This window comes from Notothenia rossii, assembly GCF_949606895.1.
Source record: "Notothenia rossii genome assembly, chromosome: 4".
Lineage (NCBI taxonomy): Eukaryota > Metazoa > Chordata > Actinopteri > Perciformes > Nototheniidae > Notothenia > Notothenia rossii.
In genome coordinates, this window is record NC_136902.1 from 71,258,224 (window position 1) to 71,280,796 (window position 22,573).

The 22,573-nt window shown below is 42.8% G+C and overlaps 2 protein-coding genes across 2 annotated transcripts in view; one reads left to right on the forward strand and one right to left on the reverse strand.

Moving 5' to 3' along the window:
* Positions 1–22,573, forward strand: part of LOC307038037 (stromal interaction molecule 1-like) — a 358,279-nt gene that overhangs the window by 288,211 nt on the left and 47,495 nt on the right. The gene's annotated exons all lie outside the window — the stretch shown is intronic.
* On the reverse strand, positions 9,591–10,565 carry LOC307037292 (olfactory receptor 2AT4-like; the record flags this gene model as incomplete). The annotated part of the gene is made up of 1 exon (XM_079678064.1): positions 9,591–10,565. One exon carries the CDS (start codon positions 10,563–10,565, stop codon positions 9,591–9,593), a length of 975 nt encoding a protein of 324 aa, XP_079534190.1.

A 22,573-nucleotide genomic window follows, 5' to 3' on the forward strand; every position in this document is an offset into this window, starting at 1 on the left:
GGGAGTGTTAATATCCCCAGTGTTTAATGGAGCAGTGGACCACAGTGATTTGAGATGCAATTAAAGGCCACCATGAGGCTTCTTTCATTAACTAAAGAACAATTGGCGAGTATAGTTTAACCTGAAATAAGTTAATAAAAACACTTTAAAAAAAGATGTTATGTCTGGTTACAGCTTCTTTGGTATGAGGGATTGTTGCTTTTCTGGAAGCCAATGATTTCGTTTAGTTTTTTTTATCTAACTTCCATAACATGGGACTTTCTATGGACCAGGCTTTGAGTCTTCACCAACACTATCTACTCTTTCTTTTAGCTGAGGAACATTCTTAATTCAGGCCAAATTACTTTGTATCTACACAGTGACATGTTTATTCAGTCCGTCTTAACTAATGCAATACCCCATTCACCTGCTGAGCAAGTGAAGCATAATCGTCCGTATCTCAAAAACAAACAAAGCACTTCCAGATACACATTTTTTTTTGTGATCATCTTTGAAGCCTTATATTTGTATTTTGTAGGTTGTTTTTTTATATCATGCACTACACGAAACAGGTTCTGGGGCATAGGAATCTGAGGGAGGAGGGTGTTTGAAAAAACATGCTAATTTACTTTTCATTTATGCAAATTTACTTTTAATTTGGCTGGAAAAGATAAGAACAATTAGGAATAATTTCGACTTTGGCACTTGTTGGTTTTCCATACATTCGATGAATGGAAAAATTACAAAAAATAAGAGAATCATTGTAAATTCAAAGTATAGCATTAATCCGGTGTCCTCCATTTTCCCTGGCAAATTAGATAAAGAAAGTATTGGTTAAACAGAAGACAGAAGATAAGCCAAAATGTGAAATATAGCGGACAACAAGACTGTTTTGAGAAGGTCTAAGGTACAAAGAGAGGCCTTCACTCTCACTTTGACGCAAACACACACACACACACACACACACACACACACACACACACACACACACACACACACACACACACACACACACACACACACACACACACACACACACACACACACGCACACTCTCACTCACACACAAACACACACACACACACACACACACACACACACACACACACACACACACACACACACACACACACACACACACACACACACACACACACACACACACACACACACACACACACACACACACGCACACTCTCACTCACACACAAACACACACACACACACACACACACACACACACACACACACACACACACACACACACACACACACACACACACACACACACACACACACACACACACACACACACACACACACACACACACACACACACAAGTTGCTAATTAACTCCCTCTTGGAACTTGTGTTGTTAATTCGAAGTTCTAAGCCATTGTAGGTGTTTATGAAGATGTTTAATTATGATAAAGCACATAAACCTATACTGGCTAAAGAATGTGATATGTGATAGAAACTTTCAACTTTTTTACACTTCATTTTCTGACAATGTATAACTTTTCAGATAAAGACTTAACACAATTATTTGTTGTAGAAGGTTATAAAAACCTAATTGTAATACTAACTACAGTAGCTTCACTTGGATGAACTACAACAGGAACATTCAACACAAATACATCAGCAATTAAGAAACAACGTTAACATAATACAGTATAGTATCATACCAGTCACAGGGGTACTTTTACTTTTGATGTTTTAAGTATACTTTGCTAATACTTACATATCATTACATACAGTAGGCAACATTTTCAATGCAGGACTTTTACTTGTAATGCAGTATTTATAAATTGTTCTAATGTAAATGTGAATTAAATGAATCCTTCTTCCAGGACTTTAAATTAGAGTTGTCTTTCTAAACAACCATTAATGCTTAACTTCATTGCATACATGCAAGACAGAAAGAACAAATATTGAACATAATATGCATTTTAGATGGGAAAAAAACTTGATATGTTCCCATTTATTCTTTTAACTTCTATATTGGAAATGCAGTTGACGTTTTTAATTATTATTTTGCAGTTCTTTCAGCAGTTTTTGATTGACTAATAAAAAAAGAAGAGATATTGTTGAAATAAACAGTTAATTCGACGCTATGGTAACTGAACAATAGTGCTGTTGTAAATGTGTGGAGGTTGGCAAGGGCTGACATTGGATTAATATGCAAGTCGGTCCCTGAAGGGCCTGTATCACGTTTTTTGCAATGCATGTTTATGTTTTACATATTGGTACATATCGTGATATTTTTCCTTATAAAATACAGAATAAATATATTTGTCGAAAAATATAAAAATGATAATGTCACTATGTCTTAATTACATCTTTGTAATATGACTAGCAGTAAATATTAGTTTGTGACTATTAAACAAGAAACAAATCCACATGCTTTTTTTTTTATATAAACCAGATAAAAATTGCGGATACTGTGCAGAACCTGTATTAATATTGCAGATATTTGTTAAGATCGGGGAAAAGGTAGGACCCAAATGCAGACTACAAAAAAGGTAAAAGGTCTATGAACAAAAGGCGAGCTTCATTCCAAAAGCCGATGAACACAAAAAAACATGGGATGAAGAACTCAGGTTGCACAAGGTTACAAAAAATATTGGACAAGGTTACAATGACACCAACAAACTGACCGCAACTGACATGGAGGGAGACAGGAAAAACAATGAACCCATAGGGGAACACAGGGAAATACAAGACTAAATACAAAGAGGGGTAATCACAGGACGAGACACAGCTGGGTAAGGGAGGGCAACAGGTGAACATAATGAGACAATCAGACACAGGAGGAAAAACACAGGACGGAAAACAAGAGACAGGGAGAACAGAACGTCAAAACAAAACCCATTACCAGACACACAAAACTAAAACCGTGGCATAACACCAAGATCGTGATTCCAGACGTCCAAAACAAAGTCAATAGTTTCCAAAAGGGTGGGTGGAGGTGGTCCGGAGGACGGGTCTGGGTCGACAGCCCAGAGGCAAGGCATAGGAACAGGGGATGGCCCCGGCGGACGGCCCGGGGACAAGGCAGAGTTCATGGAGGAGGTCTCGGGCAGACAATCAGGGGGCAAGGCAGAGTTCATGGAAGGGGTCCCGGGCAGACGGCCTGGGGGCAAGGCAGAGTTCACGGAGGGGCGAAGACCACAGCGGGCGAACTCAGGAGGCCGGGCATGAAGGCATCAACGGGACAGCTCCGGATGACGACGTACACCGCAATGGGACCCCTCCAGTGTCAGTTGGATCGCCGGAGCACTGGGATCGAGAGCAGGAACTGGTGGAACCCCTGGCGGGACAGGCGAAGGCGGGATAGTCACCGGTGTTGCCGGAACAGGTGTTCCCGACGAAACAAAGGCTGGTGTTGGCAGGACCCTTGGCGTAGCACGTGTCGGCGAGACCCCCAACAGGACAGGATATGGTGTTGGCCAGAAACCCGGCGGAGCAGGTATCGGCGGGACCCCCAACAGGACAGGGTATGGTGTTGGCAGGAAACCCAGTGGAGCAGGTGTCGGCAGGACCCCCAACGGCACAGGACATGGAGTTGGCAGGACCCCCGACAAAGCAGGTGTCGGCTGGAACCCCAACGGCACAGGACATGGAGTTGGCAGGACCCCCGACGACACAGTTGTCGGCTGGACCCCCAACGGCACAGGACATGGAGTTGGGAATTGAGAAGAGACTTCAGAGGGAACTCGAGAGGTGACTCGAGAGGGGACTCGAGAGGGGACTTGAGAGGGAACACGAGTTGTGACTCAAGAGGGGACTTGAGAGGGAACTTGAGAGGATACTCGAGAGGGGACTTGAGAAGGGACTTGGAAAGGAACTTGAGAGGGGACTTGAGAGGGGACTCGAGAGGGAACTCGAGAAGAGACTCGAGAGGGGACTCGAGAAGGGACTTGAGAGAGGACTTGAGAGGGGACTTGAGAGGGGACTTGAGAGGGAACTCGAGAAGGGACTTGAGAAGGGATTTGAGTCGGTCGGTACGCCGACAGGACACGGGGGGTTGGCGTCGGCTGGAGAGCAAACCGGAGACGGGGAGCTGGAGTCGGCCGGTACGCCGACAGGACACGGGGAGCTTTCGTTGGCCATAGAGCCAGCACTGGAGCCGAAACTGGAGTCGAAACCATGGCTGGAACTGGAGCAGGAAACATGGCTGCTGGGACTGGAACTGGAGCTGGGACCATGGCTGCTGGGACCGGAACAGTAGCCTGGACCATGGCTGTTGGGGCCGGTACTGGAGCCGGAACCATGGCTGCTGGGGCCGGTACTGGAGCTGGAACCATGGCTGCTGGGGCCGGTATTGGAGCCGGAAACATGGCTGCTGCATGGGACCGGAACTGGAGCTGGAACCATGGCTGCTGGGACCGGAACTGAAGCCGGAACCATGGCTGTGTGGGCCGGTACTGGAGCACGGTCTGGCCTCCTGGCCTTGCGTCTTTTAGAGGTCTTTTGGAGACTCCGTGGACCTCCAAACGCCAGACGGGATCTAAGGGTCAGAGAATGGAGACTGGCACTCAGGGCTGCGCGAAAAAACTCTGAGCCATTCAGGCAACGAGCTCCTCAACCATGGCATGTTGGCCACCTCCATTTGTGCCTTTTTGAGGACAGCCTCTTTGTCCCTTCTAGACGAGGTTATACTCCACTCAGCATGAGAACACCGAAGGGAGTAATCCAGATCTAACAGATCCAAGTTAAAATAATTGGAATCCGCTGGGGCCATAGTGGGTCGGTTCATACTAAGATCGGGGAAAAGGTAGGACCCAAATGCAGACTGCAAAAAGGTAAAAGGTCTATAAACGTAAGGCGAGCTTTATTCAAAAAGCCGATTAACACAAAAAAACATGGCATGAAGAACTCAGGTTGCACAAGGTTATATTGCATGAAGAACCCAGGTTGCACAAGGTTAAGGAACACAGGGAAAGACTAAATACAAAGAGGGGTAATCACAGGACGAGAGACAGCTGGGTAAGGGAGGCAGAAACACAAGGGCAACATGTGAACACAATGAGACGATCAGACACAGGAGGAAAAACACAGGAAGGAAAACAAGAGACAGGGAGAACAGAACCGTAAACAAAAACCCATTACCAGACACACAAAACTAAAACCGTGACACCAAGACAATATTGTTTCCTTTTACAAATACTTTGCAGATCATGGTGTGGATAGTAGTAATTCAAATAGTTATGACAAGAATATTTTGTTCTCAATGCAATTTAAAAAAAAAAACATTTGTTAACACTTAAGGTACACAAATTAACCATCAACTAGTTGGTAATTAACATGCATATTAGCAGTATATTGGCTCTTTATTAGTCATTATAAAACACCTATTAATGCCTTATTCTACATGACCATATTCTACAATAAGCCATTAGAGTCTTTCCTCAATAACCCTCTAATTAGTGCTTATTTATTGCAAGTAGTTTATTGCAAGTATTTATTGCAAGTGCTTATTTATTGCAAGTAGTATTCCTCCCCAGATGTCCAATAGATTGTCGCTATCCTCAGTTCTGTCAGTGGCTTCATTGAACAAAGTTTCCAATACCTATGTAATAATATTGACATTTTTCATAATTTGAAGCGGTTGTAGGCCTATGAGGTATACTTTTACTATAAATGCTGTGGGCAAAGTGCATGCAATCATATATGGCATCATGACTTCATCAACTCATAAATGTGTGAGATTTGACATGTCATTTTGATTCAGGCTTTATGCTTAAAGCAAGTAGCACGGCTTACCTTCGCTCTCTCCCTTTTGGCGAATGCATTTCGCCGTCTCTCTAGTGGAGGACTCTTCATCGGGGGACGTGTAGGAATCGGCGTGGTGGCTTGTGCTGGCATTTGGGGTCTTGGCAGTATTGTTGGAACAGCATCTTTGTTCAGTTTGAAATTCTTTTTTAATCCAATTTCCTTAGCGAGCATTGTGGACTGGTCGAAACACGATCTTTCAAAGTGCTGCCCACAAATTGTAGGTCTCATCGACCCCGGGTAACCTGGACCAGCAAAGTCCGCACTCGTACGACGCACTTGTTTGGTCCATATACGCGACATTTGATAATTTTTTGGCCACAAAAACATCCCATAGCCAGATTTGGAGATGGCCCCACATCCCCATACCACACATCGCTTGCCGATTATTCTTCGCGTTTTGTTGTTGTGCATCCTTTGTTTTAATATTTGCCGCTTCAAGGCATTTAAACAATGGTGACTCAGCTGTGTTGTGCTCAGATGTGTTCTACTCATGACGTCACCGCCGGAAATGACCGAAGTTGTTGTTTCCAGAGCTACGAACGATCGTTACTAACTGACAACATTTGTATGCTGTTATAATCGTGATTTATTAAAAAATACATCAATAATAAAAAAAACATATGGCACATTTCACAATACAAATGCAACCTCTATCATATACTAAGCCCACTAACAGGTGCTAAAAGCATTTCGTAAGCTCTTTAAGTGCTATTATGGGAGAATTACTATTCTTGTGGTAGGCTACTACTGCCTTATTAGGCCCATATTGAGCAGAGCATATTAAGACCAAAACTCATGTAACAACTTCCTTACTTGCAATAAATAAGCACTAATTAGAGGGTTATTGAGTAAAAACTCAACTAATGGCTTATTACTTGTAGAATATGGTCATGTAGAATAAGGCATTAATAAGTGTTTTATAATGACTAATAAAGAGTATTGCTAATAATATGCATGTTAATTAACAACTAGTTGATGGTTTATTTGTGTACCTTAATATAAAGTGTTACCAAACATTTTAATAATAATACAATCATTGATTTCCTTATCCTGACAATCTCAAAACGAAAATGTTAATAATATAAATATAGAAATATGTATTGAAAACTACTACTATTATCACAACAAAGAATATCATAAAAACACAATAATGTATTATTTTATCATTTGAATTACCGCTAACCACTATCAATAGAACAAGTTAAACGATAATATTCATGATTTCATGACGGTTAACTCCAGGAAGGTGTTGGAAAAAGCTAAATGTCCATCCCTGTCTGTCTCTAATAGCTGTGTTCCTTTTGTCTCCATTCCTATCTTATGGTCTCGAAATGGGATTTGAAAAGTCGTGCAGAAAAGCTTAGCTTACTTCTTCTTTGAAATATTGCATTAAATATTAACAAAACAAAAAAAAACTGTAGCGATGTTTTTTTGTTTTGTTTGTTTGTCAAGGTTCAAGGTTAGTTTATTTGTATAGCACATTTTAATACACAGAGGCAATCCAAAGTGCTTCACATGGGCATTTAACACATAATAATTAAAAACAAAACAAACACCAAACAATCCTGTTGTGCTGTTGCCATTTGAAATTAATATTCCAAAATATCTGGTATAGATATAGGCTAGCTGATTGAAAGTGCAGATGTTTCGTTGAAGATTTCTGAAGACCACCAGCGTAAAGAATACAATCTGCAGATTTAGAGTTAATGTTTTAAGGATATAAAATTGGTCCGAGTATTTCTTGATTTACAATTTAAATGGTACGTTTATTTGATTTTCAAATTTAAATCATAAATCATATTTTCCTTTCTAATCTACAACTTTAAGATAGAAATGAGAAAATGTGCATTGTTCCCAAATTACACTGTGTGGGCATAGCCTGTCGTTCTATCGTGTTTTAATCCTCTCTAATATCTATCACTGATGTAAGGATACAATAGATTAGATAACATAAAGTACATACTTTGAGCTATGCAATATCACTCATTTTCAAATCTAATTCGTCAGGTGAGAAGGGAAGGGTGAAAAGGGAAAAAAGTCCTCATTAAAACAGTCTAGTGGTCTTAAAATTAGTAAGTGAGCTTCAAGGGAACACCAGTAAAATGACGAGTAAAATAATATTTTATTGTAAGAACATGTAAAAAACATCTTTATGAATTAGATCTATTTTATCCTCCTGGGACCCGAGGAAAAAAAGTGTCTTCCAATTTCCTTTTTTTTGTTATTTCCTTCCTATTTAGGGTTAAAAAACATCTTGCAATTTAGACTTATTTTATTTTATTTTAAAGTGTTACAGTATGTCCACTGTAGAGGACGTCGGGACCATATTAGTTTGAAAAGACAGCCAAAATTAACAGATGGACTATGAAACGTATTATGGTTATAATAGTGATATTAATAAAATAATACATTCAACTTTATTTAAAACATGAATAAGTAATTGATCTGAACATTGCTCTTTATTTGGTCACGAAAAAACTAGTTTGGTTTTTGGTGAATCTTTCCAGATCTTCAAAGACTTTGTAGTCAATGTAGTGGGAAAAGTACCTGATTGACTCCAGTCGGCACGGGCTGTAGGGTCATCTTGACTATGGATGTGGTCTCCATTTGACCATGCTCATAGAAACAAAGCTGGCATTCCTGAGGCAATTCTCATTTTTCATGGCTCCACTTAAAATAAAAACAACAATACTGTAAGACATACGTGCTACTCTTGGCCCACAGAGGGCCATGTCTTTCCAGCTCGTCCCTATCTGTCTCTCTGTCTGTATCTGTGCGCTCATGGAGCCTCCTGTATCTTTCCCCCCCTTCCTCTTGACCCTCTTCTATCCCAGGTGTGAAATCATCATCTCTCTCATCACCTGAGAGTTCAAAATCTTAATCTCCCTGAACTATCTGGTACAGAAAATGTCTGCTTCAGTTCCGTCTCCTGCAACAATATTGAGTCATTAAGTCCATGAAGATGGTCCTGACGTCCACTAGAATGGACATTTATAAAAGGGCTGTTATTTGAAAACTTGAATTATTTAATTGCTTTCAGAACAAATTATATAGTTCCTCACATGTTAATAAACAAGAACATGTATGATTTTCATGGTAAAAATTACAATTATTCAACAATATTTGACTTCTCCTCCTGCTTCTATAACATTTTGTTTTTGGTATGCCAGCCATTTTGGATGAAAATAAAGAGGAACTTCCCAGCATGCAATTTTAACCAATGACATATCACTGGAAAGACCAGGATGTCCTCTGTACAGTACATCAAGGATTGATAGAGTAGATCAAAAGAGTCAAAGGAGATGCATGTTAACAAAATGTCCACTACAGTGGACATTTTCAATGGGCTGGGTCCCAGGAGGATGGTGTACAATGAAAGCATAAAAAGTATAAATTGATCTCACAAAAAATAGATTATCTATGATTGTTAACATCCACCAAAGAATAACGTACACATTTACTGTCTATATAATATTATAAAATGCATACACAAATGTAAACTATACGCTTATCATGCTTTATGTCATTTACCAAATTATGCAGTTGTTTTCTTATCAAGTCTGTGATCTGTTTGCTATAATGCTTAAACTCAACCTTTAATTAAAAAACTATTTTTCATTCAAGTAATATTCTAACATGTCTTAAACAAAACAATTTTCACCTAACAAAAACAAAAAAAGTCATATTGATAAGGGGAACATTTTTAATTGATAAAAGATGCAAATATTGTACATTTTTAGCTTTCAATTTGTCCTTATCAGTAAGTAACTATTCCGGTCACAAATAGAAAGACGGCTAAATCAAATAAAAAATTAAAACATTGAATATTATCATCAGTCACTAATAGTTGAAACGTGTGCTTTTTTAAGAACTGCTCTTCTTTTGAACTGTTTCCTCAAGCTTTCTCTCATGTCTTTAGCTCTTAAGCAGTATATAAGTGGATTAATCATCGGGGGGCAAAGGCTATACATCATGATAATTACTATTCGCATATCAGCACTAAACGTAATGCCAACATTGCTGGCCAAATATATAAAACATCTGGGTAAATAATAGAGCGAGATTATGATCAGCTGAGTACTGCAAGTGGACAGAGACTTGATGCGACCTTGTACATTTGCAATCTTAAGTACTGCTATAATTATACAGCAATATGAGAAAACGATGAATGCCAGGGGTCCCAGTAACGTAAGCATTGCAAACACAAAAGCAGGAAAACCATAAGGGGCCCGGTCAGTGCATGCTAGGATTGTTATACCAATATGATCACAGTAGCAGTGGTTGATGATGTTTGAGGCACAGTAAGGAAGAGGGTATGCCCTAATAACCATCATTAAAGGGCATGCATGAGCGACAACCCACGCAGTAATACTGAGAATTAGGAGAGTGGAGTTATTAAGAAGAATGGGATATTTGAGAGGATGGCAGACCGCTAGATACCTATCTAAAGCCATCAGGAAGAGAATATAGGAATTCACTGTGCCGAGATAGTGAACAAAAAACATTTGGACAAAGCAAGCTGTGAATGAAATAGTCCCTGAATGAAACCAATACTTGCTGATGATCTTAGGTAAAGTGGTTGTGCTAAAGAGAATGTCGCATGTACACAGATTCAGAATGATATAATACATCGGCTTATGAAGGCTGTGGTCCATGGCAAATAGAAACAGAATTGTTACATTGCCCGCTATAGTTAGGAAATAAACAAAGAACAATATTGCTGAAACAAGGTCTTGGTACTCTGGATGAAGTCCAGGGAAGCCAGTGAGGATAAATTCAGTCACAGTGCTCTGATTTCCCTCTGCCATGATGGACTATAATGTCCTGAACACACTGTAGAGGAAATATGGGGCAAGTTATTCAACGTATAAGATAAAGACCATTAACATAATATCTGACATTTAAACAATAGCAGTGTAGCAAATGTCTCTTGATCCGTTAAAAACACTTTATACTAACTCTTATGCATTACAGTAGAATAAATAAAGCATGAGTATTTCCTGTAAGACTTTGCATCAATTCATAGGGCTCAACCTTGTACACTTACCTTTCTCAAACAGTTTGGCAGCATATTCTGAATCACCCGCTGGTTCAGATCTTTAAAAGACTATATCTTGTGATGAAGGTTAAAATCCATCCTTTCTTTATTCTCTGTGGATCAGTCTGCCTTTAATCCCTCTTAGCAACACCAATGGCAATATTTAATCAAGCATACGTAGAAATCCATCAGATAGAGCAAAAGTAAGACAAACAATATTTCTGATTTCGTGCCAGGTATTAATATCCTATTAGCTAATAGAGTAATTACCATTAAATTGGTCACTGGGGAAATTCTATGCAGGAACACTTACCTCCTAACATTTAATGAAAGAACCGTTAATTTAATAATAAAAAACTAATTATAAATCCCACAGGAGTAAACAACTGTACTTGAACCAAACCCCAATGTGTACCTAATGTAACACTGAGGAGGGAGTGTTCATATCCCCAGTGTTTAATGGAGCAGTGGACCACAGTGATTTGAGATGCAATTAAAGGCCACCATGAGGCTTCTTTCATTAACTAAAGAACAATTGGCGAGTATAATTTAACCTGAAATAAGTTAATAAAAACACTTTAAAAAAAAGATGTTATGTCTGGTTACAGCTTCTTTGGTATGAGGGATTGTTGCTTTTCTGGAAGCCAATGATTTCGTTTAGTTTTTTTTATCTAACTTCCATAACATGGGACTTTCTATGGACCAGGCTTTGACTCTTCACCAACACTATCTACTCTTTCTTTTAGCTGAGGAACATTCTTAATTCAGGCCAAATTAATTTGTATCTACACAGTGACATGTTTATTCAGTCCGTCTTAACTAATGCAATACCCCATTCACCTGCTTAGCAAGTGAAGCATAATCGTCCGTATTTCAAAAACAAACAAAGCACTTCCAGATACACTTTTCTTTTTGTGATCATTTTTGAAGCCTTATATTTGTATTTTGTATGTTGTTTTTTTGTATCATGCACTACACGAAACAGGTTCTGGGGCATAGGAATCTGAGGGAGGAGGGTGTTTGAGAACACATGCTAATTTACTTTTCATTTATGCGAATTTACTTTTAATTTGGCTGGAAAAGATAAGAACAATTAGGAATAATTTCGACTTTGGCACTTGTTAGTTTTCCATACATTCGATGAATGGAAAAATTACAAAAAATAAGAGAATCATTGTAAATTCAAAGTATAGCATTAATCCGGTGTCCTCCATTTTCCCTGGCAAATTAGATAAAGAAAGTATTGGTTAAACAGAAGACAGAAGATAAGCCAAAATGTGAAATATAGCGGACAACAAGACTGTTTTGAGAAGGTCTAAGGTACAAAGAGAGGCCTGCACTCTCACTTTGACGCAAACACAAACACACACACTAACAAACACACACACACACACACACACACACACACACACACACACACACACACACACACACACACACACACACACACACACACACACACACACACACACACACACACACACACACATACACACACACACACACACACACACACACACACACACACACATACACGCACACTCTCACTCACACACAAACACACACACACACACACACACACACACACACACACACACACACACACACACACACACACACACACACACAAACACACACACACACACACACACACACACACACACACACACATACACGCACACTCTCACTCACACACAAACACACACACACACACACACACACACACACACACACACACACACACACACACACACACACACACACACACACACACACACACACACACACAAACACACACACACACACACACACACACATACACACACACACACACATACACGCACACTCTCACTCACACACAAACACACACACACACACACACACACACACACACACACACACACACACACACACACACACACACACACACACACACACACACACACACACACACACACACAAGTTGCTAATTAACTCCCTCTTGGAACTTGTGTTGTTCATTCGAAGTTCTAAGCCATTGTAGGTGTTTACGAAGATGTTTAATTATGATAAAGCACATAAACCTATACTGGCTAAAGAATGTGATATGTGATAGAAACGTTCAACTTTTTTACACTTCATTTTCTGACAATGTATAACTTTTCAGATAAAGACTTAACACAATTATTTGTTGTAGAAGGTTATAAAAACCTAATTGTAATACTAACTACAGTAGCTTCACTTGGATGAACTACAACAGGAACATTCAACACAAATACATCAGCAATTAAGAAACAACGTTAACATAATACAGTATAGTATCATACCAGTCACAGGGGTACTTTTACTTTTGATGTTTTAAGTATACTTTGCTAATACTTACATATCATTACATACAGTAGGCAACATTTTCAATGCAGGACTTTTACTTGTAATGCAGTATTTATAAATTGTTCTAATGTAAATGTGAATTAAATGAATCCTTCTTCCAGGACTTTAAATTAGAGTTGTCTTTCTAAACAACCAATAATGCTTAACTTCATTGCATACATGCAAGACAGAAAGAACAAATATTGAACATAATATGCATTTTAGGTGGGAAAAAAACTTGATATGTTCCCATTTATTCTTTTAACTTCTATATTGGAAATGCAGTTGACGTTTTTAATTATTATTTTGCAGTTCTTTCAGCAGTTTTTGATTGAATAAATAAAAACAGAAGAGATATTGTTGAAATAAACAGTTAATTCAACGCTATGGTAACTGAACAATAGTACTGTTGTAAATGTGTGGAGGTTGGCTAGGGCTGACATTGGATTAATATGCAAGTCGGTCCCTGAAGGGCCTGTATCACGGTTTATGCAATGCATGTTTATATTTTACATATTGGTACATATCGTGATATCTTTCCTTATAAAATACAGAATAAATATATTTGTCGAAAAATATAAAAATGATAATGTCACTATGTCTTAATTACATCTTTGTAATATGACTAGCAGTAAATATTAGTTTGTGACTATTAAACAAGAAACAAATCCACATGTTTTTTTTAATTCAACCAGATAAAAATTGCGGATACTGTGCAGAACCTGTATTAATATTACAGATATTTGTTAAGATCGGGGAAAAGGTAGGACCCAAATGCAGACTACAAAAAAGGTAAAAGGTCTATGAACAAAAGGCGAGCTTCATTCCAAAAGCCGATGAACACAAAAAAACATGGGATAAAGAACTCAGGTTGCACAAGGTTACAAAAAATATGGCATGAAGAATTCAGGTTGGACAAGGTTACAATGACACCAAAAAACTGACCGCAACTGACATGGAGGGAGACAGGAAAAACAATGAACCGACAGGGGAACACAGGGAAATACAAGACTAAATACAAAGAGGGGTAATCACAGGACGAGACACAGCTGGGTAAGGGAGGGCAACAGGTGAACATAATGAGACAATCAGACACAGGAGGAAAAACACAGGAAGGAAAACAAGAGACAGGGAGAACAGAACGTCAAAACAAAACCCATTACCAGAAACACAAAACTAAAACCGTGATATAACACCAAGTTCGTGATTCCAGACGTCCAAAACAAAGTCAAACATTTCCAAAAGGGTGGGTGGAGGTGGTCCGTGCGGACGGCCCGGGGACAAGGCAGAGTTCATGGAGGAGGTCTCGGGCGGACAACCCGGGGCAAGGCAGAGTTCATGGAGGGGGTCTCGGGCAGACGGCCCGGGGGCAAGGCAGAGTTCACGGAGGGGCGAAGACCACAGCGGGCGAACTCAGAAGGCATCGACGGGACAGCTCCGGAGGACGACGTATACCGCAATGGGACCCTTCCAGTGTCAGTTGGATCGCTGGAGCACTGGGATCGAGAGCAGGAGCTGGTGAAACCCCTGGCGGGACAGGCGAAGGCGGGATAGTCACCGGTGTTGCCGGAACAGGTGTTCCCGATGAAACAAAGGCTGGTGTTGGCAGCACCCTTGGCGTAGCACGTGTCGGCGAGACCCTCAACAGGACAGGATATGGTGTTGGCCAGAAACCCGGCGGAGCAGGTATCGGCGGGACCCCCAACAGGACAGGATATGGTGTTGGCAGGAAACCCGGCGGAGCAGTTGTCGGCAGGACCCCCAACGTTACAGGACATGGAGTTGGCAGGACCCCCGACAAAGCAGGTGTCGGCTGGACCCCCAACGGCACAGGACATGGAGTTGGCAGGACCCCTGACGACACAGGTGTCGGCTGGACCCCCAACGGCACAGGACATGGAGTTGGGACTTGAGAGGAGACTTCAGAGGGAACTCGAGAGGTGACTCGAGAGGGGACTCGAGAGGGGACTTGAGAGGGAACACGAGTTGTGACTCGAGAGGGGACTCGAGAGGGAACTTGAGAGGATACTCGAGAGGGGACTTGAGAAGGGACTTGGAAAGGAACTCGAGAGGGGACTTGAGAGGGGACTCGAGAGGGAACTCGAGAAGAGACTCGAGAGGGGACTCGAGAAGGGACTTGAGAGAGGACTTGAGAGGGGACTTGAGAGGGGACTTGAGAGGGAACTTGAGAAGGGACTTGAGAAGGGACTTGAGTCGGTCGGTACACCGACAGGACACGGGGGGTTGGCGTCGGCTGGAGAGCAAACCGGAGAAGCGGAGCTGGAGTCGGCTGGTACGCCGACAGGACACGGGGAGCTGTCGTTGGCCATAGAGCCAGCACTGGAGCCGAAATTGGAGTCGAAACCATGGCTGGAACTGGAGCCGGAAACATGGCTGCTGGGACCGGAACTGGAGCTGGGACCATGGCTGCTGGGACCGGAACACTAGCCTGGACCATGGCTGTTGGGGCCGGTACTGGAGCCGGAACCATGGCTGCTGGGGCCGGTACTGGAGCTGGAACCATGGCTGCTGGGGCCGGTATTGGAGCCGGAAACATGGCTGCTGCATGGGACCGGAACTGGAGCTGGGACCATGGCTGCTGGGACCGGAACAGTAGCCTGGACCATGGCTGTTGGGGCCGGTACTGGAGCCGGAACCATGGCTGCTGGGGCCGGTACTGGAGCTGGAACCATGGCTGCTGAGGCCGGTATTGGAGTCGGAAACATGGCTGCTGCATGGGACCGGAACTGGAGCCGGAACCATGGCTGCTGGGGCCGGTACTGGAGCTGGAACCATGGCTGCTGGGGCCGGTATTGGAGTCGGAAACATGGCTGCTGCATGGGACCGGAACTGGAGCTGAAACCATGGCTGCTGGGACCGGAACTGAAGCCGGAACCATGGCTGTGTGGGCCGGTAATGGAGCACGGTCTGGCCTCCTGGCCTTGCGTCTTTTAGAGGTCTTTTGGAGACTCCGTGGACCTCCAAACACCAGACGGGATCCCAAGTAAGGGTCAGAGGAATTGATACTGGCACTCAGGGCTGCGTGAAAAAAGTCTGAGCCATTCAGGCAACGAGCTCCTCAACCATGGCATGTTGGCCATCTCCATTTGTGCCTTTTTGAGGACAGCCTCTTTGTCCCTTCTAGGCGAGGTTATACTCCACTCAGCATGATGACACCGAAGGGAGTAATCCAGATCTAACAGATCCAAGTTAAAATAATTGGAATCCGCTGGGGCCATAGTGGGTCGGTTCATACTAAGATCGGGGAAAAGGTAGGACCCAAATGCAGACTGCAAAAAGGTAAAAGGTCTATAAACGTAAGGCGAGCTATTCAAAAAGCCGATTAACACAAAAAAACATGGCATGAAGAACTCACAGGGTTACAATAACACCAAAAAACTGACTGTGACTGACATGGAGGGAGACAGGATAAACAATGAACCGATAGGGGAACACAGGGAAAGACTAAATATAAAGAGGGGTAATCACAGGACGAGAGACAGCTGGGTAAGGGAGGCAGAAACACAAGGGCAACATGTGAACACAATGAGACGATCAGACACAGGAGGAAAAACACAGGAAGGAAAACAAGAGACAGGGGCCCTTTCTCATTTCTCGAACTCCCCTCCTCGACTCCCCTCCTCGACTCCTATCCTCGATACTTAGTCCCGCCCACAGGAGATGCGAGCCGAGGAGCCGAGGAGGGGAACCGAGGAGAGAGGAGGGGAAGCAGCAGGCGGTTAGGGAAATGAGAACTCCTCTCCTCTGCGCGGTCATATTAAAGCGACGTCCTTTAATTAAGACGTGGCAACAGCTGCATCAGCTGTGAGTGTTTTGTTAGAGCGCTGTATTTTGTAATCTCTGTTAGATCAGCTGAACATTGTTCTCCCACATATTTACTTTTAATTCCATTTGCAACCAGTATGACACGAATGTATGAGTATTTTCTACACATACTAGCATCTCTTCTGTATTGGGCAGCACTAAAACATTATGATAAAAAGTACCCTAGAAATAAAGGGAGACATAAAGGCTACATGAGGCTTATGTACGTTTCATATATTCACACATGCACACATACAAACACACAAAAAAAACCAATGACTGTCTATACACTATACTATAGGCTATGTTAACCTTTTTAAACTAGTAGGCTAAATGACATGATAAATCATCAACTCACACCTCTTTCACAAAACACCGGCAACAAATTTCTAATCCAAGTAATTAACGAATCATGAGGGACCTGACAGGCTATATAAGGTCCAGGCACACCTGTGATTTAAATCTCAACAACGAAAAACATATTCAGTGACCACATGAAACAAATTGAGTCATGAAACCCGCTGTAGCATGTGCCTTACGGCAGTGGCAAACACTTCTGACCAACAACAGGAATAAGGAGAGACGCAGATCCCAGCGCTGGAAAGCGAGAATGCGCAAAGCCATCCTGCTTCATCTTGAGGTATTTGAGTGTTCGATTACAATTGTTTTAAATAGTTGAAAAATAGCTGGCTTTTTTCATTGGAATACAACAATGGATTAATTTGTTATGACAGAATATGTATGTGCAGTTTAGTTTGATGGATAAAGGTATTGACCTGTACATTTTATTCTTCCTGCAGGTTCAACACCCACACTCATACAAAAGTTTGAACAGCAGTGTCCCGGTGCTGGAGCTGTACTTCGGAGATGGGTGCCTGCTGAAGGACTTCAGGATGAGCCGAGACTCCCTGGAGGCCTTGATGCGGTGTCTGGGGCCTGAGAGGAGACAGGCCTGGGGACACCACATGACTGTATTGACAACTGTGTACTGGCTGGCACACGGTTTGTCATACAGTGTGGTGTCCCGGGCCTTTCAGGTACCCCTCTCCACGGTCCACAGACTGGTCCACCAGGGAGTGGAGGACATCGCTGCTCTCAGGCAGTCTGTGATCATGCTGCTTGCTGGTACAGAGCTGGAGGAGGTCGGGCAGGGCTTCCAGCAGTTGGCCGATAGCCCGGCATTTAGTTCATGTGTGGGTGCCATTGATGGGTGCCACATTAGAATAAAGACCCCACCCGGACCAGGTGGCCAGGACTACATAAATCGGAAGCTCTTTCCTTCCATACAGCTGCAGGCTGTATGCGATGGGAAGGGTAAATTCCTACAAACATTCGTAGGATTTCCAGGCTCAGTGCACGACACCCGTGTCCTAAAAAACAGTAGCTTATACAAAGAGGCTCTGTACCCTCCACCAGGGTACTTTATTGTGGGAGATGGTGGCTATCCGTGCATTGTACACCCCATAACAGTCGTAACCCCGTATCGGGAGCTACTACAGGGGAAGGTACAGAGCCGCTTCAACGGCTGCCATGCCAAAGCGCGCAGCATCATTGAGCGCGCTTTTGGGATACTGAAGGGGCGATGGAGGTGCCTCCTGTCGAAGGCCTTGGAGGTGAACCACACCTTTGTCCCTGCTGTGGTAACTGCCTGCTGTGTACTGCACAATCTCAGCATTACTGCAGACATGACTGAACTGTTGGAGGAGGAGGAGGAGGAGGAGGAGGAGGAGGAGGAGGAGGAGGAGGAGGAGGAGGAGGAGGAGGAGCAGCAGCAGCAGGAGGGGGTAGAGAGGTTTCCACCTCGTCCTGTGAGGGGGGAGCGAGGTGGACAGGGCCGGAGAGACAGACTGGCAGACCAAATCTCGGCTCCTGACCACAACCCGGTCCAGCTGAACGACCACGATTATTGTTGAGAGGACTTTTATTTATGGCCAGTTTTTTTGTTACCCGTTTGTTTTCTTCACCGATGAAAAATGCATTTAATGGCCAGATGCATTACTCAGTTCTTTTGTTCGTCCATATACAGTTGCAAGAAAAAGTATGTGAACCCTTTGGAACTACCTGGATTTCTGTATAAATTGGTCATAAAATGTGTTCTGATCTTCATCTAAGTCACAACAATAGACAAACACAGTCTGCTTAAGCTAAAACCACACAAACAATTATATGTTTTTATGTTTTTATTGAACACACCATGTAAACATTCACAGTGCAGGGTGGAAAAAGTATGTGAACCCTTGGATTTAATAACTGGTTGACCCTCCTTTGGCAGCAATAACCTCAACCAAACGTTTCCTATAGTTTCATATCAGACCTGCACAACGGTCAGGAGGAATTTTGGACCATTCCTCTTTACAAAACTGTTTCAGTTCAGCAATATTCTTGGGATGTCTGGTGTGAATCTCTCTCTTGAGGTCATGCCACAGCATCTCAATTGGGTTGAGGTCAGGACTCTGACTGGGCCACTCCAGAAGGCGTATTTTCTTCTGTTGAAGCCATTCTGTTGTTGATTTACTTCTGTGCTTTGGGTCGTTGTCCTGTTGCATCACCCATCTTCTGTTGAGCTTCAATTGGTGGACAGATGGCCTTAAGTTCTCCAGCAAAATGTCTTGATAAACTTGAGAATTCATTTTTCCGTCGATGATGACAATCTGTCCAGGCCCTGAGGCAGCAAAGCAGCCCCAAACCATGATGCTCCCTCCACCATACTTCACAGTTGGGATGAGGTTTTGATGTTGGTGTGCTGTTGGTGTGCTGTGCCACAGAATATTTTGGAACATCCAGGTGCTCTTTTGCAAACTTCAAACGTGCAGCAATGTTTTTTCCGGACAGCAGTGGCTTCCTCCATTTTATGACCAACTTATGCAGAAATCCAGGTAATTCCAAAGGGTTCAAATACTTTTTCTTGCAACTGTATATGCCTTATTTCCAATTTCACCTTTGTCAAGTTTATTTAGAGCAAAGGACTTTACAGACCCATATCTTTATTACAAATTGTATGTGAAATAGGCCATCACACAATCTCTTAAGAAAGTGTTTAGTCATGTTCAGTGATAAAATATTGTTATGCTTTGACTGAACTTGAAAAGAAAGAAGAGACATGTGTTAGCAATTTTACTTATGTAGGGTTTGAGCTACATGCAGTAACTTGCCTCAATGTTAATGTATATATTATTTATAATAAAACATCCCTGATATTGCATTTGGATACTTTACACACGGTTGGTTTATGCGCAGAATTATTTGAGGTGGAGATTTAAAAAGCGGAAATCAGTGGCCATGACTTTCTGTTTGACTGTAGACAGTTATGCCTTGGGTTGCAAAAAGACTTTAAAAACGTTGGCTTTTCAGTCAGGTCACAATCATAAAATGTATATTCAGCTAGGTATAAAATAAAGATCTCCTTGTATCTTCAGTAAACATGTGTGTTTCTGTATGTCTAATTGTAAAGAAGGCTTCATGCTTGATGTAACCCTTGTATGGTGTTCGGGTCTGTGGGACCCGTTTATTATTTTTCTAAAGAAAATTGATAATTTATTTTCTCTAACCCACTCAATGGACTTGGCTCTGCATGTCTCCCTTGACAAAGAGATTAATGATCTCAATGGGATTTCACCTGGATAAATAAAGGATTTGAATTGAATTTTCTGCAAAGAACAGATATCAGAACACATTTTCAGTGACCACCCACTGTACCCCCCTCTACACATTTATATTACATACAGGGTGTTCGGGTCCACCAGACCCACGAACACTGGCTGAATAACAGAAATATGAACACACCACACAAGAGTTAAGGTCAAAGTTAAATATGTTTACTAAATGTTGTAACATATATAAATAAAGAATAAATGAACACATCCAAAGTACAGAAAAAAGAAGAAAAAAAAGACTATTCCGTCCTAACTAGTTCCTCGAAGAGCTTGAGGAATTTGGCTTCCTCCGAGGCTGCCTGCTGGCGGTTGAAGCGGTCCTCCTCCTTGTCCGCCTCTGCCTCCAGGAACTGTAGCAAAGCGCTTTATCTTTTTTTTCGGGGAGGGGGACCGGCAGAGGTGGATGGCTCAACACACTCCTGGCTGTCCGAGCCAGACTCTTTGGCCTCCTCATCCTCCACTGTGGCCTGGCTCTGGACAGCCTCAGTGGATGTTGAGCCACTGCCAGAAGCCACAGCAGCAGTGGCCGAGTCCATCAGGGTGGGAGGGTCGATGGATGGCCTCCCACCGATGGCCTCATGCTTGGCCTTAAAATACGGATCTATTATGTTCCAAATCCAGGAAAATGTCACTCACTCCCAGGCTTTCTTGGCAGTGTGCCTTCGGCCAGTAAAAAGGTTATCGTTCTCGACCCTCACTTTGATGAGGGTCAGAGTGTCTTGCTCTGTCCCTGTGAAAAGATAAAGTAAAAGGTGTAGCTTAAAACTGTTGGAAGATTTACAGACTGTAATGAGCGATGGATTCTAGTGTACAACATAGCCCAAACCAAATGATGGTGCTGAATGCTAAACAAAGTTCTGGTTGATTTAACACTCTTACCAAAAAATTTACGTTTGCACTTTTAAACATCATGGCATGCTGTAGCAGGACTGGGTGTAGTTAAAATGTGGATAAAAACATAAAGAATATCAGGTGAAATGTCAATAAGGAATGCGGTTAGAGGGCTCTAACGGCATACAGACGGGCGGAGTTGGATCTCGCATTTCACTTCTTAAATAACTAATGCAACGTATCATTATCAACACTTACATTTGTTCATTGCTCCCGCCATGGTTTTGAAATGATTCCAGCGGTGTGTCACGCCTATTTTATACCCAACGTTCCCGGAAATGCATCCGCGAAGGAGCCGCGAAGGCCCGTGAAGGACCCATCAGTGTATCCTCGGTTATAGCTCCTCCAGAAAGCCCCCTCGACGCTCGATCCTTGGTCCTCGAAGTGCATTTAGATAAATGAGATGTTGAGTCCTTCAACATGGCGCGCTGAAATTCATTTCCGGGTCACTACCGGAGGACAGAGGAGTCGAGGAGGGGGATTTGACGAAATGAGAAGAGAACAGCAAAACAAAACCCATTTCCAGACACACAAAACTAAAACCGTGACATAACACCAAGATCGTGATAGAACCCTCCCCTCAAGGGACGGATTCCAGACGTCCAAAACAAAGTCCAACATTTCCAAAAGGGTGGGTGGAGGGGGTCCGGAGGACGGGTCTGGGTTGACAGCCCAGAGGCAAGGCAGAGAACAGGAGGTGGTCTCGGGCGGTTGGCCCGGGGGCAAGGCAGAGTTCATGGAGGAGGTCTTGGGCGCACGATCCGGGGTCAAGGCAGAGTTCACGGAGGGGGTCTCAGGCGGACAGCCCGGGGGCAAGGCAGAGTTCACGGAGGGGCGAAGACCACACCCGGCAAACTCAGGAGGCCGGGCATGAAGGCATCGACGGGACAGCTCCGGAGGACGACGTACACCGCAATGGGACTTCTCCAGTGTCAGTTGGATCGCCGGAGCACCGGGATCGAGAGCAGGAGCTGGTGGAATCCCTGTTGGGACAGGCGTAGACGGGATAGTCACCGGTGTTGCCGGAACAGGTGTTCCCGACTAAACAAAGGCTTGTGTT